Below are 12,822 nucleotides of genomic sequence, written 5' to 3'. Positions count from 1 at the left end.
TCATCTTACTTGGTCTACCAGTGACACTGGACACTATCTGACCATATCATTGTTTTTAATTTTTTAAGATTTATTTATCTGAAAGGCAAAAGGTGACAGAGAAGGAGGGAGAGGGAGAGGAATAGCTTCCATCTTCAAGTTAACATCCAAAATGGCTGTAACAGCTAGGTCTGGACCTGACCAAAGCCAGGAGCCAGGAACTTCCTTGGGGTCTCCCAAATGGGTGGTAGGAGCCTAGACACTTGGGCCATCTTCCACTGTCTTCCCAGGTGCATTGGCAGGAAGCTGGATCAGAAGTGGAGCAGCCAGGACTCCAACCCATGCTCATATGTGATGCTGGCATCACAGGAGGTAGCTTACCCTGCTGTGCCATGATGCCGGACCCAATGTCATCCTCCTTGAGCTGCTTTCTCCACTTGCCTTCTAGCACACCACATTCTCCTCTTTGCTGTTCCTCCTCCTCTCCTTACACACTGGAGCCCAGAGCTCAGCCCTTGGACCCTCTCCTTTCTACCTCTAGTCATTCCCCTGGGAAGTGGATAGAGCGGCTTCTACTTCTCCAGGCCAGGCCTTTCTCTGGAACCCCAGCCTCTACTGTAAGTTGTCTGTCTTCTACCTGGGTATCTTACGGGCATCTCCAGGTGAGTCCTAACACTTAGCACCTGCCAAACCTACTCTCCTCTCAACCTTCCCATGAAAGTCAAAGCCATATCTGATTCTTCCAGCTGCTCAAGCCAAAAATACTGGAGACCTCCTTGACTAGTCTTTCCTATACACCCAATGTCTGATCCAGTGGGAAAATCCTGAAAATTTTGTTTTCAAAACCTGGTCACTTTCCCCCTCCTCCCCTAGAATCATCCTAGTCCAACAATCACCTCTCACCTGAATTGTAGCAACAAACTGCTAAGCCATCTCCCTGCTCTATCCTTGCTTCCAGGTGTCGTTCTCAACATAACAGGGAGAAGGACCCTGGGAAGCATGGGGCACATCATGTCACTCCTCTGCTCAAAGTCTCCTGTGGGTTCCCAGCTCAGCCAAAGTAAAAGCCGAAGTCCTTCAATGACCCCTCTGCTCTATGTAGCTGCTCCCCACCCCAACTCTGAGCTCACTGGGCTCTGCCATGCTGGCCTCCTTGCAGTCCCTCCTGCCTGAACTGCTCTACTGCCACACATCCGAATGACTTGCTTCCTCACCTCCTCTCGGCATTTTCTCAAATATCAGCTATGGACAATCACAGGTCCCTCTGTCACCTCCAGAAACTAGCCTGTTCCCTGCTTTTTTACTCCTTAGTTCTCTCCACAAATACACCATACATTTTATTCTTATTATTTATTTATTTTACTTACTTGAAAGGTAGGGAAACAGAAGGAAGGAGGGAGAGGGAGTGGGAGAAGAAGAGGAGAGAGAAGGAAGGAGAGAGAAAGGGAGAGAGATAAACAAACAGGTCTTCCATCCATGGTTCATTCTCCAGTCAAGCCAAAGCTGGGAGTTAGAAACTCAACCTGGGTCTCCCATGTGGGTGGCAGGGACCCAGCTACTTGAGTCAGCGCCTGCTGCCTCCCAGGGTGCTCATTAGCAGGAAGCTGGAGTCAGGAGCAGAGCTGGGACTTCAACCTAAGGTCTCTGATATGAAAAATGGGCATCCCAGGTTGCTTCAACCACTGCATGAATCATACACCCCCATATATTTTACTTATTTTGTTTTTATTCCATCTCTCCTATCTACAACGTAACATCATTGAGCGGCAGAAATTCCTGCCTGTTTTATTCTGGTGCCTAGAACAGTACCTTACACATAGTAGGCAATCCAGACATTTGTTGTTGGCGTATCAATGAATTAATGAGATATATAGTAATGAGGACAGAGATGCATCTGCCCTTACTCTTCATTATGTCTCTAGCGTCTAGCACGGTGCCTGACACAGGGTGAATGCTCAATAAATATTTGTTGAATGAAACGAATGGGATTGCTGTGAAGATTAAGAGACATTAAAGTATTACTAATTGAGTTGCAAGAAAGAAGAAGCGTATTCCTGTGAGTTCCTCAACAAAAAGTAATTTAAATTTATCACTTTCTCTTTTGTGTTACTTTTGCATAGTGAAGAAGCAAATAGAAATAGTAGATCAGTAATTTTGGGTCATGCTGTAGATTTGTGTTAAAACAACGTAAATCCTTAACTGATGAAGTCTCTCAAGGCAGCAGGAGAGGCAGCCAGGAAAGTGGCTGGAGCGAGGTGAGGTTTGCATTGATGTACAAGGGACTCCCAGCTGCTACGGGGGAGGTGACTAGGAAGTGTGGGTGGGTGAGGACCACACAGACATGTCTGAGCAGTGACTGTGCCCCCTCCCAGCAGGCAAGCCTGAGAGAATTGGTAGAAATATTATGGTAACAGCAACGCCGGCATAGAAATCTATAAGCTGGGCTTTGAAATCCACAAAGGACCGCAATCCACTAGTTCTAGCACAGTGCACAATGTGCTCCTAGAAGCTGTTGCTGGCAACATCAACGAAACAGCCAGCCCATGCTCAGACACCAAAGTGGACCCACAGGGAAAGTATCTGCCTGTGGCACCCATGTAGGTTTGGAAATACCATGTGCTTCCACCCACGTCTTGCCCTTTCTTTCCTTCCACTTGGGTGCTGTCATTTGGATTACGAGGTAGTGGGCACAGGCCTTTAGCAGGAACTGAGGTTAAAGATCAAGCTCTCTGCACTGAAGTTGGCATGGTACCCTTTCTTGGTGGTGAGAGTCCATTTCTCTGTGAGGCCTTCTCTCTTTTCCCAGACTAGGGAAAACCATAGCCTCAGACAAATCTAGTCAAGATTGCCTTTCCTCAGCCCCTTTAAATATTTATTTTATTTATAGAAAGGCAGAAAATACAGAGAGACAGAGAGCTCCCATCCTCTGACTCTCAAAATGCCTGCACCACCTGGGGTTGGGCCAGTGTGAAGCCAGCAGTCAGATATCAGAAACTCAACTGGGTCTTCTAAGGGGGTGTCAGAGACCCAATTACTTGAACCACCTGCTCCCTCCCAGGGTCTGTATTAGCAGGAAGACAAAACCAGGAGCAGGGTAGGGTCTTGAAACCAGGCAGTCTGATATGGGATGCAGGTGTTCCAAGTGGTGTCTTAACCAGTGCACTAAACGCTTGCCCCTGAACTTCACGCACCTGATTACTACAAAGAACCGAATAAAAGGCTCCCAGAACACCTTGATTTAAAGAACCTGAGTTAGGGTGGGTGTTTGGCCTGGTGGCTGAGAATCAGGCTAGCACTCACATCCTGTATCAGGGCCTGCATTCGATACCCAGCTCGGCTCCTGACTCCAGCCTCCTGCAAATGCAGACCCTAGGAAGCAATGAAGATGGCTCAAGTCTGATTGGGTTCCTGCCACCCATGTGGGAGACCTGGATTGTGTTCCTGGCTCCTGGCTTCAGCTCCAGCCCAGCTCTGGCTTGTGTGGGCATTTGGCGAGTGAACCAGAAAAATGGGAGCTTTCTCTGTCTTTCTTTCTCTCAAATAAATGAAATAAATAAAAATGTTTAAAAAGCAAGATTCTGACCTAGAAATTCCCATACGGCCACCAAGGCTTTAGCTCTACGAGAGGAAATGCTGAATCATTCTGCTCCTAAGAAACAAACTGTAACACAAGCGCACTTCCAGGTCAGACCCATTTCAACTGTCTCGGTGTCTGCCCCTGTGTTTGTTAACAGCACAGATCTATGCCATTCACCAGTCAATCTGTCCTCATAGAATGGCTCATCACGGAAACATTTACACAGCCAATCACGAGCTCCCAGACACAAACTCATTACCATAAAAGTCACATATGCTTCACATCAGCCTTTCAGGCACTTCACTCGTCAACCAAACAACATAACCCAAGGTCCACTGTGTGCCAGTTATGGGGTTTACGCTTGAAGAATCCAGAGTTATTCAGGAGGGTAGGGGAGCTAAACCTCGTATATAAATAAATTACCAGAAAATAGGATGACTGCTACTTGGCAGCAGAGAGAAGATGCTGGCTACTTGGGGATGGGGCAGAGAGCATTAAGCAGGACCTTATGGAGATGAGTGGCTTGTGCTAGACTTGAGGGATGAATAAAAATGCTCACCACGCAGGAGGGGCAAGATAGGCACCTCAGGGAATTTCAGTGCAAGACCAGGAATCCCAGAGGTCCATGGGGAAGTCTGTGTAGCCCGAGGCATGGGGTAGAATGGAGGAAATGAGACCAGAATTACTGCATATGGGTTCTAACTCCCTGTGCAGAGACCAGTGTGTGTGCATGCCCAGAGACCTGTAAACAGCACCTGGACCTAAGTCTGACACAGAAAAAGCATCATATGCATCTTGCTACGGCCAGTATTATTAAATGACTTTGGGTCACATTCAACACCTTATCCCTAGGGTCGAAAACAATAAATATTTGCTGAGTGAACAAATGAAGAACTTGCAGTCACAGAAGGAGAGACAGACATGCATTTCATAATGCTATGCTCACTGAAAGGGACATGCATCTCATTATGCTACGCGCACTTTCTACAGAATTGCCTGAGTCACCTGTCTTTCCTCTCTTCCCAATCATCTCCCCACCCAAACCTGTGCTTGGCATGGGTTAAAAATAATACTCAAGGGGCAAGAAGCATTTGGCATAGCAGGTAAGATGCCACTTGGGTTGTCTGCATCCCACGTTAGAGTGCTTGAGCTGGAGTGCCAGCTCCACTCCTATTTCCAGCTTCCTACTACTCACACCCTGGGATGCAATGGTGATGGCTCAAGTACTTAGGTCCTGCCATCCATGGGGGAGACCTGGATTGACTTCCCAGCTCCCGACTTTGGCCTGGCCTGGCCCCAGCTGTGGCAGGCACATTTAGAGAGCAAACTAGCAGATAGGAGATCTTTCTCTCCCCACTCTCCATCCCCCACTGCCACTTCCTGTATCTGCCTTTCAAATAAATAAATGTTTTTAAATCGTGAAAGCTTGTGTTTGTAGAGCACTTTCAGATTACACGTCTGAATGCAATCTTGTTTAAAATAATGGCAATCTTTCAATCCAAAACTTTTCATCTCTTGTTTGAATCCTATTTCCAGATAGAATCTGAAATTTTAATCTCTGCATTTGGGCCCCCAGAGGGAAAAGCTCAGGGATGAATTTTAGCAATTGGCTGAGGCACTGGCCATCCCTGGCCCAAACAGACTCCTTCATTATGCTCCTGCACTAATTTAAGAAGCAGCAGAAAGGAGTGAAGGCAAGAGGGCTTTGTAACGGCGGGATTTAACTTCCTAAAGTATAAAAGTTCTGCGCAAAGGTATTGTCCAGCTTGAATTCCATATCGATTGAGGAAAGTCCCATCAGTTGCAGCTGCCCTGAAGCCTGCTCATCCCTCATCACCGGGCTGGGAATTAGGAGAGCGGGTTCTTAAGCCGTGGGCTGCCTACTGAGGAGCTGCCCAGCATTCAGGGAATCCCTCCAAGCTCTCTGGGTCTCAAGTTCTTGTTTACAAAAGAAGTTGGAACGAATTATCTCCCCAGCTCTCACAGCTTTCAAAATGTGAAACTGCATCACTATCAGTATAACTACATCACTATCAGTATAACTACATCACTATCAGTATAACTATATAGTTCAAAGCCAGTGAATTCTGGAATTTTTTTTTTTCAGAGGAATACTTTGGCTTAGCAAATTGCCAAAAGTTTTCTATAGTTTTAGAGGAAATTGGGGAAAATAGCCCGTATTGTTACTAACTCAAAAGCATTGATCGAGTGCCTACTATGTACAAGGCACTATGCTGATCGCTACTAGAGCACTGAATGAAGTCTGTCGTCTCAAGGAGCTCGTTTTCTTGTGCTTTCATGAATCCTCTCCCTCATCAAACAAACCTTGGACAGTTCTGGAAGCAGAAGCGGTGATCTAACGGGTTTGTTGTATGGGTTGTGATTTCTGTGCTGACAAAAACCAAAAGCCACATCAGAAAGTACTTGTCTTCAATTTCCCCATCAACAGTTACCAAACAGCTGTGTAGATTTTCTTGTACTTAAAAAGTAACTCCTGAGTTGTAAGCAAATTGACATTTTCACACATGAATTCCATCGAATTTTCAGACATTCAATAAAAGGGTTTAGAGTTTTCCTACAGTATTAGAATTTAATTTTCTTTTTCTGCTGCTGTTTTTTTAAAATGGGATTTCAGGTAGAGCATCTTCCTACTCTTAAAAAAATCTGTTATGTGCACAACAGGGACATGATGCGGAATTTTGTTGTATCTCAAAAAAGACATCTATACCAGCTGTCAAATAAATCGGCAAATGAACTTAACCTGGGCATGGAAAGATGCATATATTGAAGTACTTAATCTAAATCAGTAAAAAAGAGCAGATGATCTAATTTAAACGTGGTACTGAAACAGAATTTCCAAGCTAGAGGAATCTTAATCCTTAGTTCTATAGATGAGAAACTGAAGATTCAAAGACCTAAAGCGGCTTGCCCAAAGTGAAGCCAAGATGCTTGCTAACAGCCAAGCTGGGCGAATCAGGTCTGCATGCTGAGTCCCTTTTCAGGTTCCTCCTGAATCGACTGTGCCAATTTTGGCAAGTCAAGGATAGAAAGAAGGTACCCTTGCTGTTTGGAGGACACTGCTTTAGATGAAATGGAAGGCCCCTAATGTCTGCCGCACATTTCTCCCACAGGACATACGATCTGACACTACATACAGAGTTCAGAAACATGGGTGGAGGAAGGAGCTCTCTCTTAGAAGCAGGTCACACTCAAAACCTCCCCTGTAGGTAGCCTGTCCAGAATTTGGAATCCTCTTCCTGGCCAAAGCAAAGTAACACATTATAAGTTGATCTTACTAAATATGGTTGAAATAATATTACCAGTATCCCAAGAAGAACCTCGAACTGGGCCTAACCTGACTTGAGCCTGTCTGGACACCCCCGAAGGAGCACAGGAGAATCCAATGGGAAGCTCCTAAATCGGGATTCCGCCCTCAGAAAGGGCTTGAAGACGGGATAATTAGGAAAAGCTAAAAACAGACTTAACCTTTTGAGGTCACAGTCACAGATGATAACCATGTCTCACCCAAAAAGTCTCTTTGCCATCGCAGTGGAGTGATCAGGGGGACTAGACTGTACCTGAACCTGCTTTTCTGGAACCGGAAATTCAACACTTTTGGGGGGGAGGAGGAGCAGTAAAGGAAACCCATCCAAGATCTGCTCTGCCACTTCACACCCCAGAGGGGCCGCCCGTCCCGCTCAGGTTTCCCCCGGATGCTGGCTCCCAGCTCAGAAATACCCGTGTTTGTAGCGCATTGCTGATGCTTTCACACTCCTGGAAAACTTTTCCAAATCTTCATCTTAATCGCAATCTTGCAGGTTTAGGGCGGGTTTCTGACATCTCAGTCTAAACTGACAAGGGAGCCATGCAAGCAAAACACACTAGGGTTGGCAGCTTGGTTTTCCTGGGATACCCGGGCGCCTTCGGACGAATTTGCGGTCTTCAGCAAAGTCCCTAAGTAAATGAAATCTCCTCACATCTCGGCCTCAGGGCGGACGGCGGTAGGCAAACGAAGCTACCAAGGTTAGGAGCTTTCTCAAAGCCCGAGAGGTCTCCAAGGGGGAGGGCGGCCGGTGTGCGGGGCCCCAAGGAGACTCGGCTGCGGGAGGCCGGGGTGAGCGCGCCCACCCGGCCGGCTCGCGGGGACCCCGGCGCGCCTCCCCGCCCTCCCGGGGCCCGCCTCGCTCACCGAGGTGGCCGCCGACGACGGTGACGGCGATCTGGTCCATGAGCACCGCCCGGAAGCGCACGTCCTGCTCGGAGCAGCGCTGCCGGAGGGCGCGCAGGATCTGCACCTGCGGGTAGTCCTCGCGGATGCGCCGGTCCGTCAGGAACCACAGCTGGGAGCACATGGCGGCCAGGGCGGCGGCGCCCCGCGCGGCGCGGACCCCTCGGCGCCCCGGGCCGCTCTCTCGGCAGGGCGGGCGCGCAGCGGCTCCGCTCCCGCCGGTGCGCCAGGCGCCTCTGCAGCCCTGACCCAGCGAATCGGCCCGGCCACTCCGCGCCGCCGCCGGCCCGGGCCAGCCAATCAGCGAGCGGCGGCGGGCACGGGCCGGCGCGGCCAGCTGCAGAGGCGGCCCCGGCGGGCGGCGGGCGGCGGCCGGGAGGGGCGGTGGGCCGGGGGCCTGCGGCGGCCGGAGGAGGGGAGCCGGGCGGGGCTCGCGGCTCCCGGGAGCCCGTGCGATGGCGAGGCCGGGGAAGGGCATCCCTGGGCTGCCCCGGACCGAGGTGGGCGAGGTGCTGCGGGCCAGAGTGGGGCGGCGGCCCCTTGGGGGCGGAGAGGGTGTCCGAGCGTGCCGGCCTCTGCGCAGTGGGCCGCGGATGCTCCCCAAAGGTGGACGAGTAGAGCGCGCTTGGTGACCGCGGCACGGGTAGCCGCCCGCAGAGCCCCGCGCAGGACCTCAGGGTCGTCCCAGAGGAGACCAAGGTCACACGGCTGGGCCCCCAGTTGGGCCCTGGCCTTGGAAAGAGAAAGATCTCTCTGCTCAAATCCTAGCCTGAAGCCCTGTGGGAAGCAGGGGCAAGTTGGGTGTTAGCCGCCACCCTTTCAGATCATTCGCAGGTGCGTTTCTCAAGGTCTTTCTTGCCCAGGACACCCCCCTCCTACTTTGCAGCTGCTCTAGGCTTTCAGAACCTGGAAGAAGACTCTAGGACCCCTCTCCCTACCTCCCTGCCTCATCCCGCAGGCCACACAACTGAGTCATCTTGAAACCCTGTACCCTGTCTTCACTGGTTGCAAATCCTGCCTGCAAACAACAGTGTTGGTAGCCAGGTTTTCCTTTCCAAATAACTGCAAGATTGAAGTTAGCCATCTTTGAAGACTGCATTTGCTCTTCCAGCTCATTAAAATGCACCTTCTCCCCACCCCCACCCCCTTTGGCTTAGGGAAGCACGACAAAACTAAGTAATGACAACTTAGAAACAGGGTAAGGTGTCTCATGGAAGGTATAGGAGTCACTTACAAATATTTTGCAAGAATATGAATTTACCACTAAGATGCACCCTGGGAAAAGTTCTGCCTAAAGAGAATTTCAAAAACTAATTCTTTTCCGGGCAATTCTCAATAAGGTCTTTTGTGTTGCAAAATATCACACACACATACACACACACACACACCCTATGTATTTTACAATAACCTAGTGCTCTGTGGATTAGCACTTTTCAAGACTGTCTTCTAACTGCAGATCCACTTGGGCAGAAGAGACTCTACTTTCTACACTGGCCATTTCCCTAGTGTTCCACAGTATTTATTTTGTTGACCCAGTGCTCCAGGGCTTCTAAGTATAATCCACAGGATTCCCAGCACTAGGACCAACAGCCGCCTGACCGCTTGCGCTGCACCACTGGAAGATAAACACCTGTTTTCTTCTAACCCTAGTGTCAGTGCTTGGCTTACTGTGCACTGGGTGAATGAATCCAGTTTTTATCTGGGAGTCTGCAACACGCCTCACCTGGCCTGATAGTAGATCATAAGACCCCCCTTCCCGCCCTGTGCCTCTGAGGAAGGAATGCTACAGGAAGGGGCCAAGAAGAGCCTGAACTCACAGGCTTTGCTGGCTTCCCCATTGTTCGGCCACGTCTATAAGATGAGCAGAATCATAGATTGTTAGAACAAAAATGTGTGGAAAAGGGATTGAAAGATAAGTTTATTTGGAGCAGGCATTTAGTGCAGTGGTCAAAAGCCACTTGAGACACCTGTATCCCGTGTAAGAGGTGCCTGGTTCACCCTCCAATGGCCGCTGCGGCCGGCGCATCTCGCTGATCCGAAGCCAGGAGCCAGGTGCTTCTCCTGGTCTCCCATGGGGTGCAGGGCCCAAGGACTTGGGCCACCCTCCACTGCCTTCCCGGGCCATAGCAGAGAGCTGGCTTGGAAGAGGGGCAACCGGGATAGAATCCAGTGCCCCAACCGGGACTAGAACCCGGTGTGCCGGTGCCACAAGGCAGAGGATTAGCCTGTTAAGCCATGGCGCTGGCCCCAGCTTTCTCCTAATGTGCACCTTGGTAGGCAGCAGATGATGGCTCAAGAGCTTGTGTCCCTGCCACCTACATGGGAGACCACGACTGAGTTCCAGGCTCTGGTCTTCAGCCAACCCAGCCCTGGCCCTTGCAGGTATTTGGGGGGAAGGAACAAGCAAATGGAGGATCTCTCTCTCTCTTTCTCTCTCTGCCTTCAAATACAAATTTTTTTAAAAAGTAAATCTATTTTGGTGCAAAAAGTTTGAAATTCATGCTTGGTTTTTCATAACACACATTTTCTATGAACTTTTTGAAGTATTCTCGTGTAGGTGGCAATAACTTTAGAAGTCCGTTCTAGGCCGTTTTCAAAGCTGTCCGCGCTAGACTGGAAAGTCACATGCAGATGGCTACCGCCATCCACAAAACTCGGGCTCGAGGCTAGCAGGTCTGAGGATGTGGATGTTGTAGTAGTTTCCTTCCTCTCTCTCTGCGTTCGCTCACTAGCAGGTTGCTGCCACCTCTGTGATCTCCCCTTTCTAGGATGGGGATGTGGGCCAGTAGTATATCCAGTTAGAAAATGACTACACTTGCATGTGTGCAGTGGTGTTTTTTGGTTTGTTTTTTTAATGTCACCAACATTCCTTAAGTACAGAGGCTTCCCCAGGTATAGGACAATTTTCTAAGACGTGTTACTTCATGTGGTATTTTTCCTTGGATGATTCTAAATTTAAATGTAATCCTGAGGTGGGCATTTAGCCTAGCGGTTAAGACAATAGTAGGTGCTGGCACTGTAGCATAGCAGATTAAACCTCCACCTGTAGCACCGGCAGCCCATATGGGCACCAGTTCCTGTCCCGGCTGCTCCTCTTCCAATCCAGCTCCCTGCTATGGCCAGAAAGCAGCGGAGGATTCTCCAAGTGCTTGGGCCCTGCACCCGCATGTGAGACCTGGAAGAAGCTCCTGGCTTCTGGCTCTTGGCTTCAGATCGGCCCAGTTCTGGCCATTGCAACCGCTTGGGGAGTGAACCAGCAGATGGAAGATTCTCATTCTCTCTCTCTCTCTTTCTCTTTCTCTCTCTCTCTCTCTCTAACTATACCTTTCAAATAAATAAATAAGTCTTAAAAAAAAGACATTGGTTAAGATTCCTGCATCCCATATTAAGAGTGCTCACATTCAATACCCAATTCAGGCTCTTGACTCCAATTTCTGCTAATGCAGATCCTGGGAGTCATCGGTGATGGCTCAGGTAATCGGGTCCTTGCCACCCATGTCCAGAGACTTGGATTGAGTTTCTGGTTCCCAGCTTCAGCCCAGCCCTACCTGGGATTTTGCATGCATTTGGGGAATGAACTAGCAGATGGGAGATCTCTTATCTCTCTGTCTCTGTTTGCCTCTCAAATAAATAATTAATTAATTTTAAAAGATCAACTCTGATGTCTCCTAAACATCAGCAATATAAAGGGATGCTGTCTCATCATCACCTCAATGTCCCTAAAACTGAACTCATTCTTTCCCCCTACATTCTAGATTCAACTCCCTTCAGCAGTAAGGAAAACATATCATCTCACATGTCACAAGGAAGCGGGGGGCAGGCCAGCATTAGGCTAGTTCATTTAAACAGCTCAGTAGCATGATCAAGGCCCCAGATGTTTCGCCATCCTCTCCCTCTGACATCCTTCATGGTCCCTTCATAGTCACGGAATGACTGCCACATTTCTAGCTGACATATGCGAGGCACCTCAAAAAGCTCCAGAAATTATGTGGTGATTAAAATGTTAAGTTCATTTTGGTACTAAAAAATTTGAAATCCACATAGTGATACATATATGTGTATCTACATAGTGATACACATATTGCATGAATTTTTTTTTGAAATACACACGAAAAACATCCTACAGAAGCAGAGAGACTGTTTCCTCACATGTGCCTCTTTTTGTCATCAAAAAAAAAAAAAAAAAAAAAAAAAAACCTTTCTCAGGAGCCCTGGGGCAGACTTTCCATAGCCTAATACACCCATATGAAAACCTATAACGAAGAGTAAGGCACCGTCACGAATGGTGTAAATCATGATTTCCCCCTATAACAGGGAATTGGACTCCTTATCCCCAGGCACATGGCCTTGTAGAACTGGGTGATACCTACACCGACCTCAGGTCCTCTGAGGAGCCATGAAGGGAAGGCAGATCCTGGGAGGACAGAGTGGTGCTGAGCACAGAAGGCAACATGGGCAGGATCAGCTAGGTTAGGCTGTGGTGACAAGTGGACGCAAGGTGCTTACAATTCTATTTCTCAAACTCCCAGACGTTCCCACGGCAGGACAGCTTGGCCATGGAACCAAGTCCCTCCCCAAGGCCTTTGATTAGATACTAGGTAAGGCCAGGCCCCAGGTTCCCACAGCCTCTCAGCCTCCATCCCTTAGCTTACCTTTTCCTTATCCTGCATTGGTGATTGCAAATCAGCCTTTTGCTAAGTGGTACAATAGGTCCTCCCAGCCCCATGTGAGGTCTCAGATCAAGATTCACACACTCATTCATTCCCTCGATAGATGATATCTTGTCAGAGCTTGTCTTGAGGGTTGTTTTTAATTTGAGAAGCAGGGGGATAAATTTAAAGAAAGACAGAGGGGACAAGAGCTCCCATCTGCTGGTTCTTCCCCCCAGATGACTGCAGGAGCAGGGAACACAATGCTAGTCTCTCATGTATGTGGCAGGAACCCAATTACTTGAGCCATCACCACTGATCCCAGGGTCTGCGTTAGGATCTGGAGCTGGGTATTGAACCGAACCCAGGCATCCTGTTGTGAGAAGCAG

At 48.9% G+C, this 12,822-nt stretch overlaps 1 protein-coding gene across 1 annotated transcript in view; it reads right to left on the bottom strand.

Moving 5' to 3' along the window:
• RIMKLA (ribosomal modification protein rimK like family member A) overlaps positions 1-7,908 on the bottom strand; it is a 32,558-nt gene extending 24,650 nt beyond the window's left edge. The window contains exon 1 of the mRNA XM_062193290.1: positions 7,746-7,908. Coding sequence (XP_062049274.1) covers positions 7,746-7,908 — 163 coding nt within the window. The remainder of the gene's footprint in view (positions 1-7,745) is intronic.
• Positions 7,909-12,822: the final 4,914 nt, after the last annotated feature.

The sequence above is a fragment of the Lepus europaeus genome, chromosome 5, assembly GCF_033115175.1.
Source record: "Lepus europaeus isolate LE1 chromosome 5, mLepTim1.pri, whole genome shotgun sequence".
In the NCBI taxonomy this organism is placed as follows: Eukaryota; Metazoa; Chordata; class Mammalia; order Lagomorpha; family Leporidae; genus Lepus; species Lepus europaeus.
Note: the sequence above shows the minus strand (reverse complement) of the source record. Positions and strands in the feature narration are given on the sequence as shown.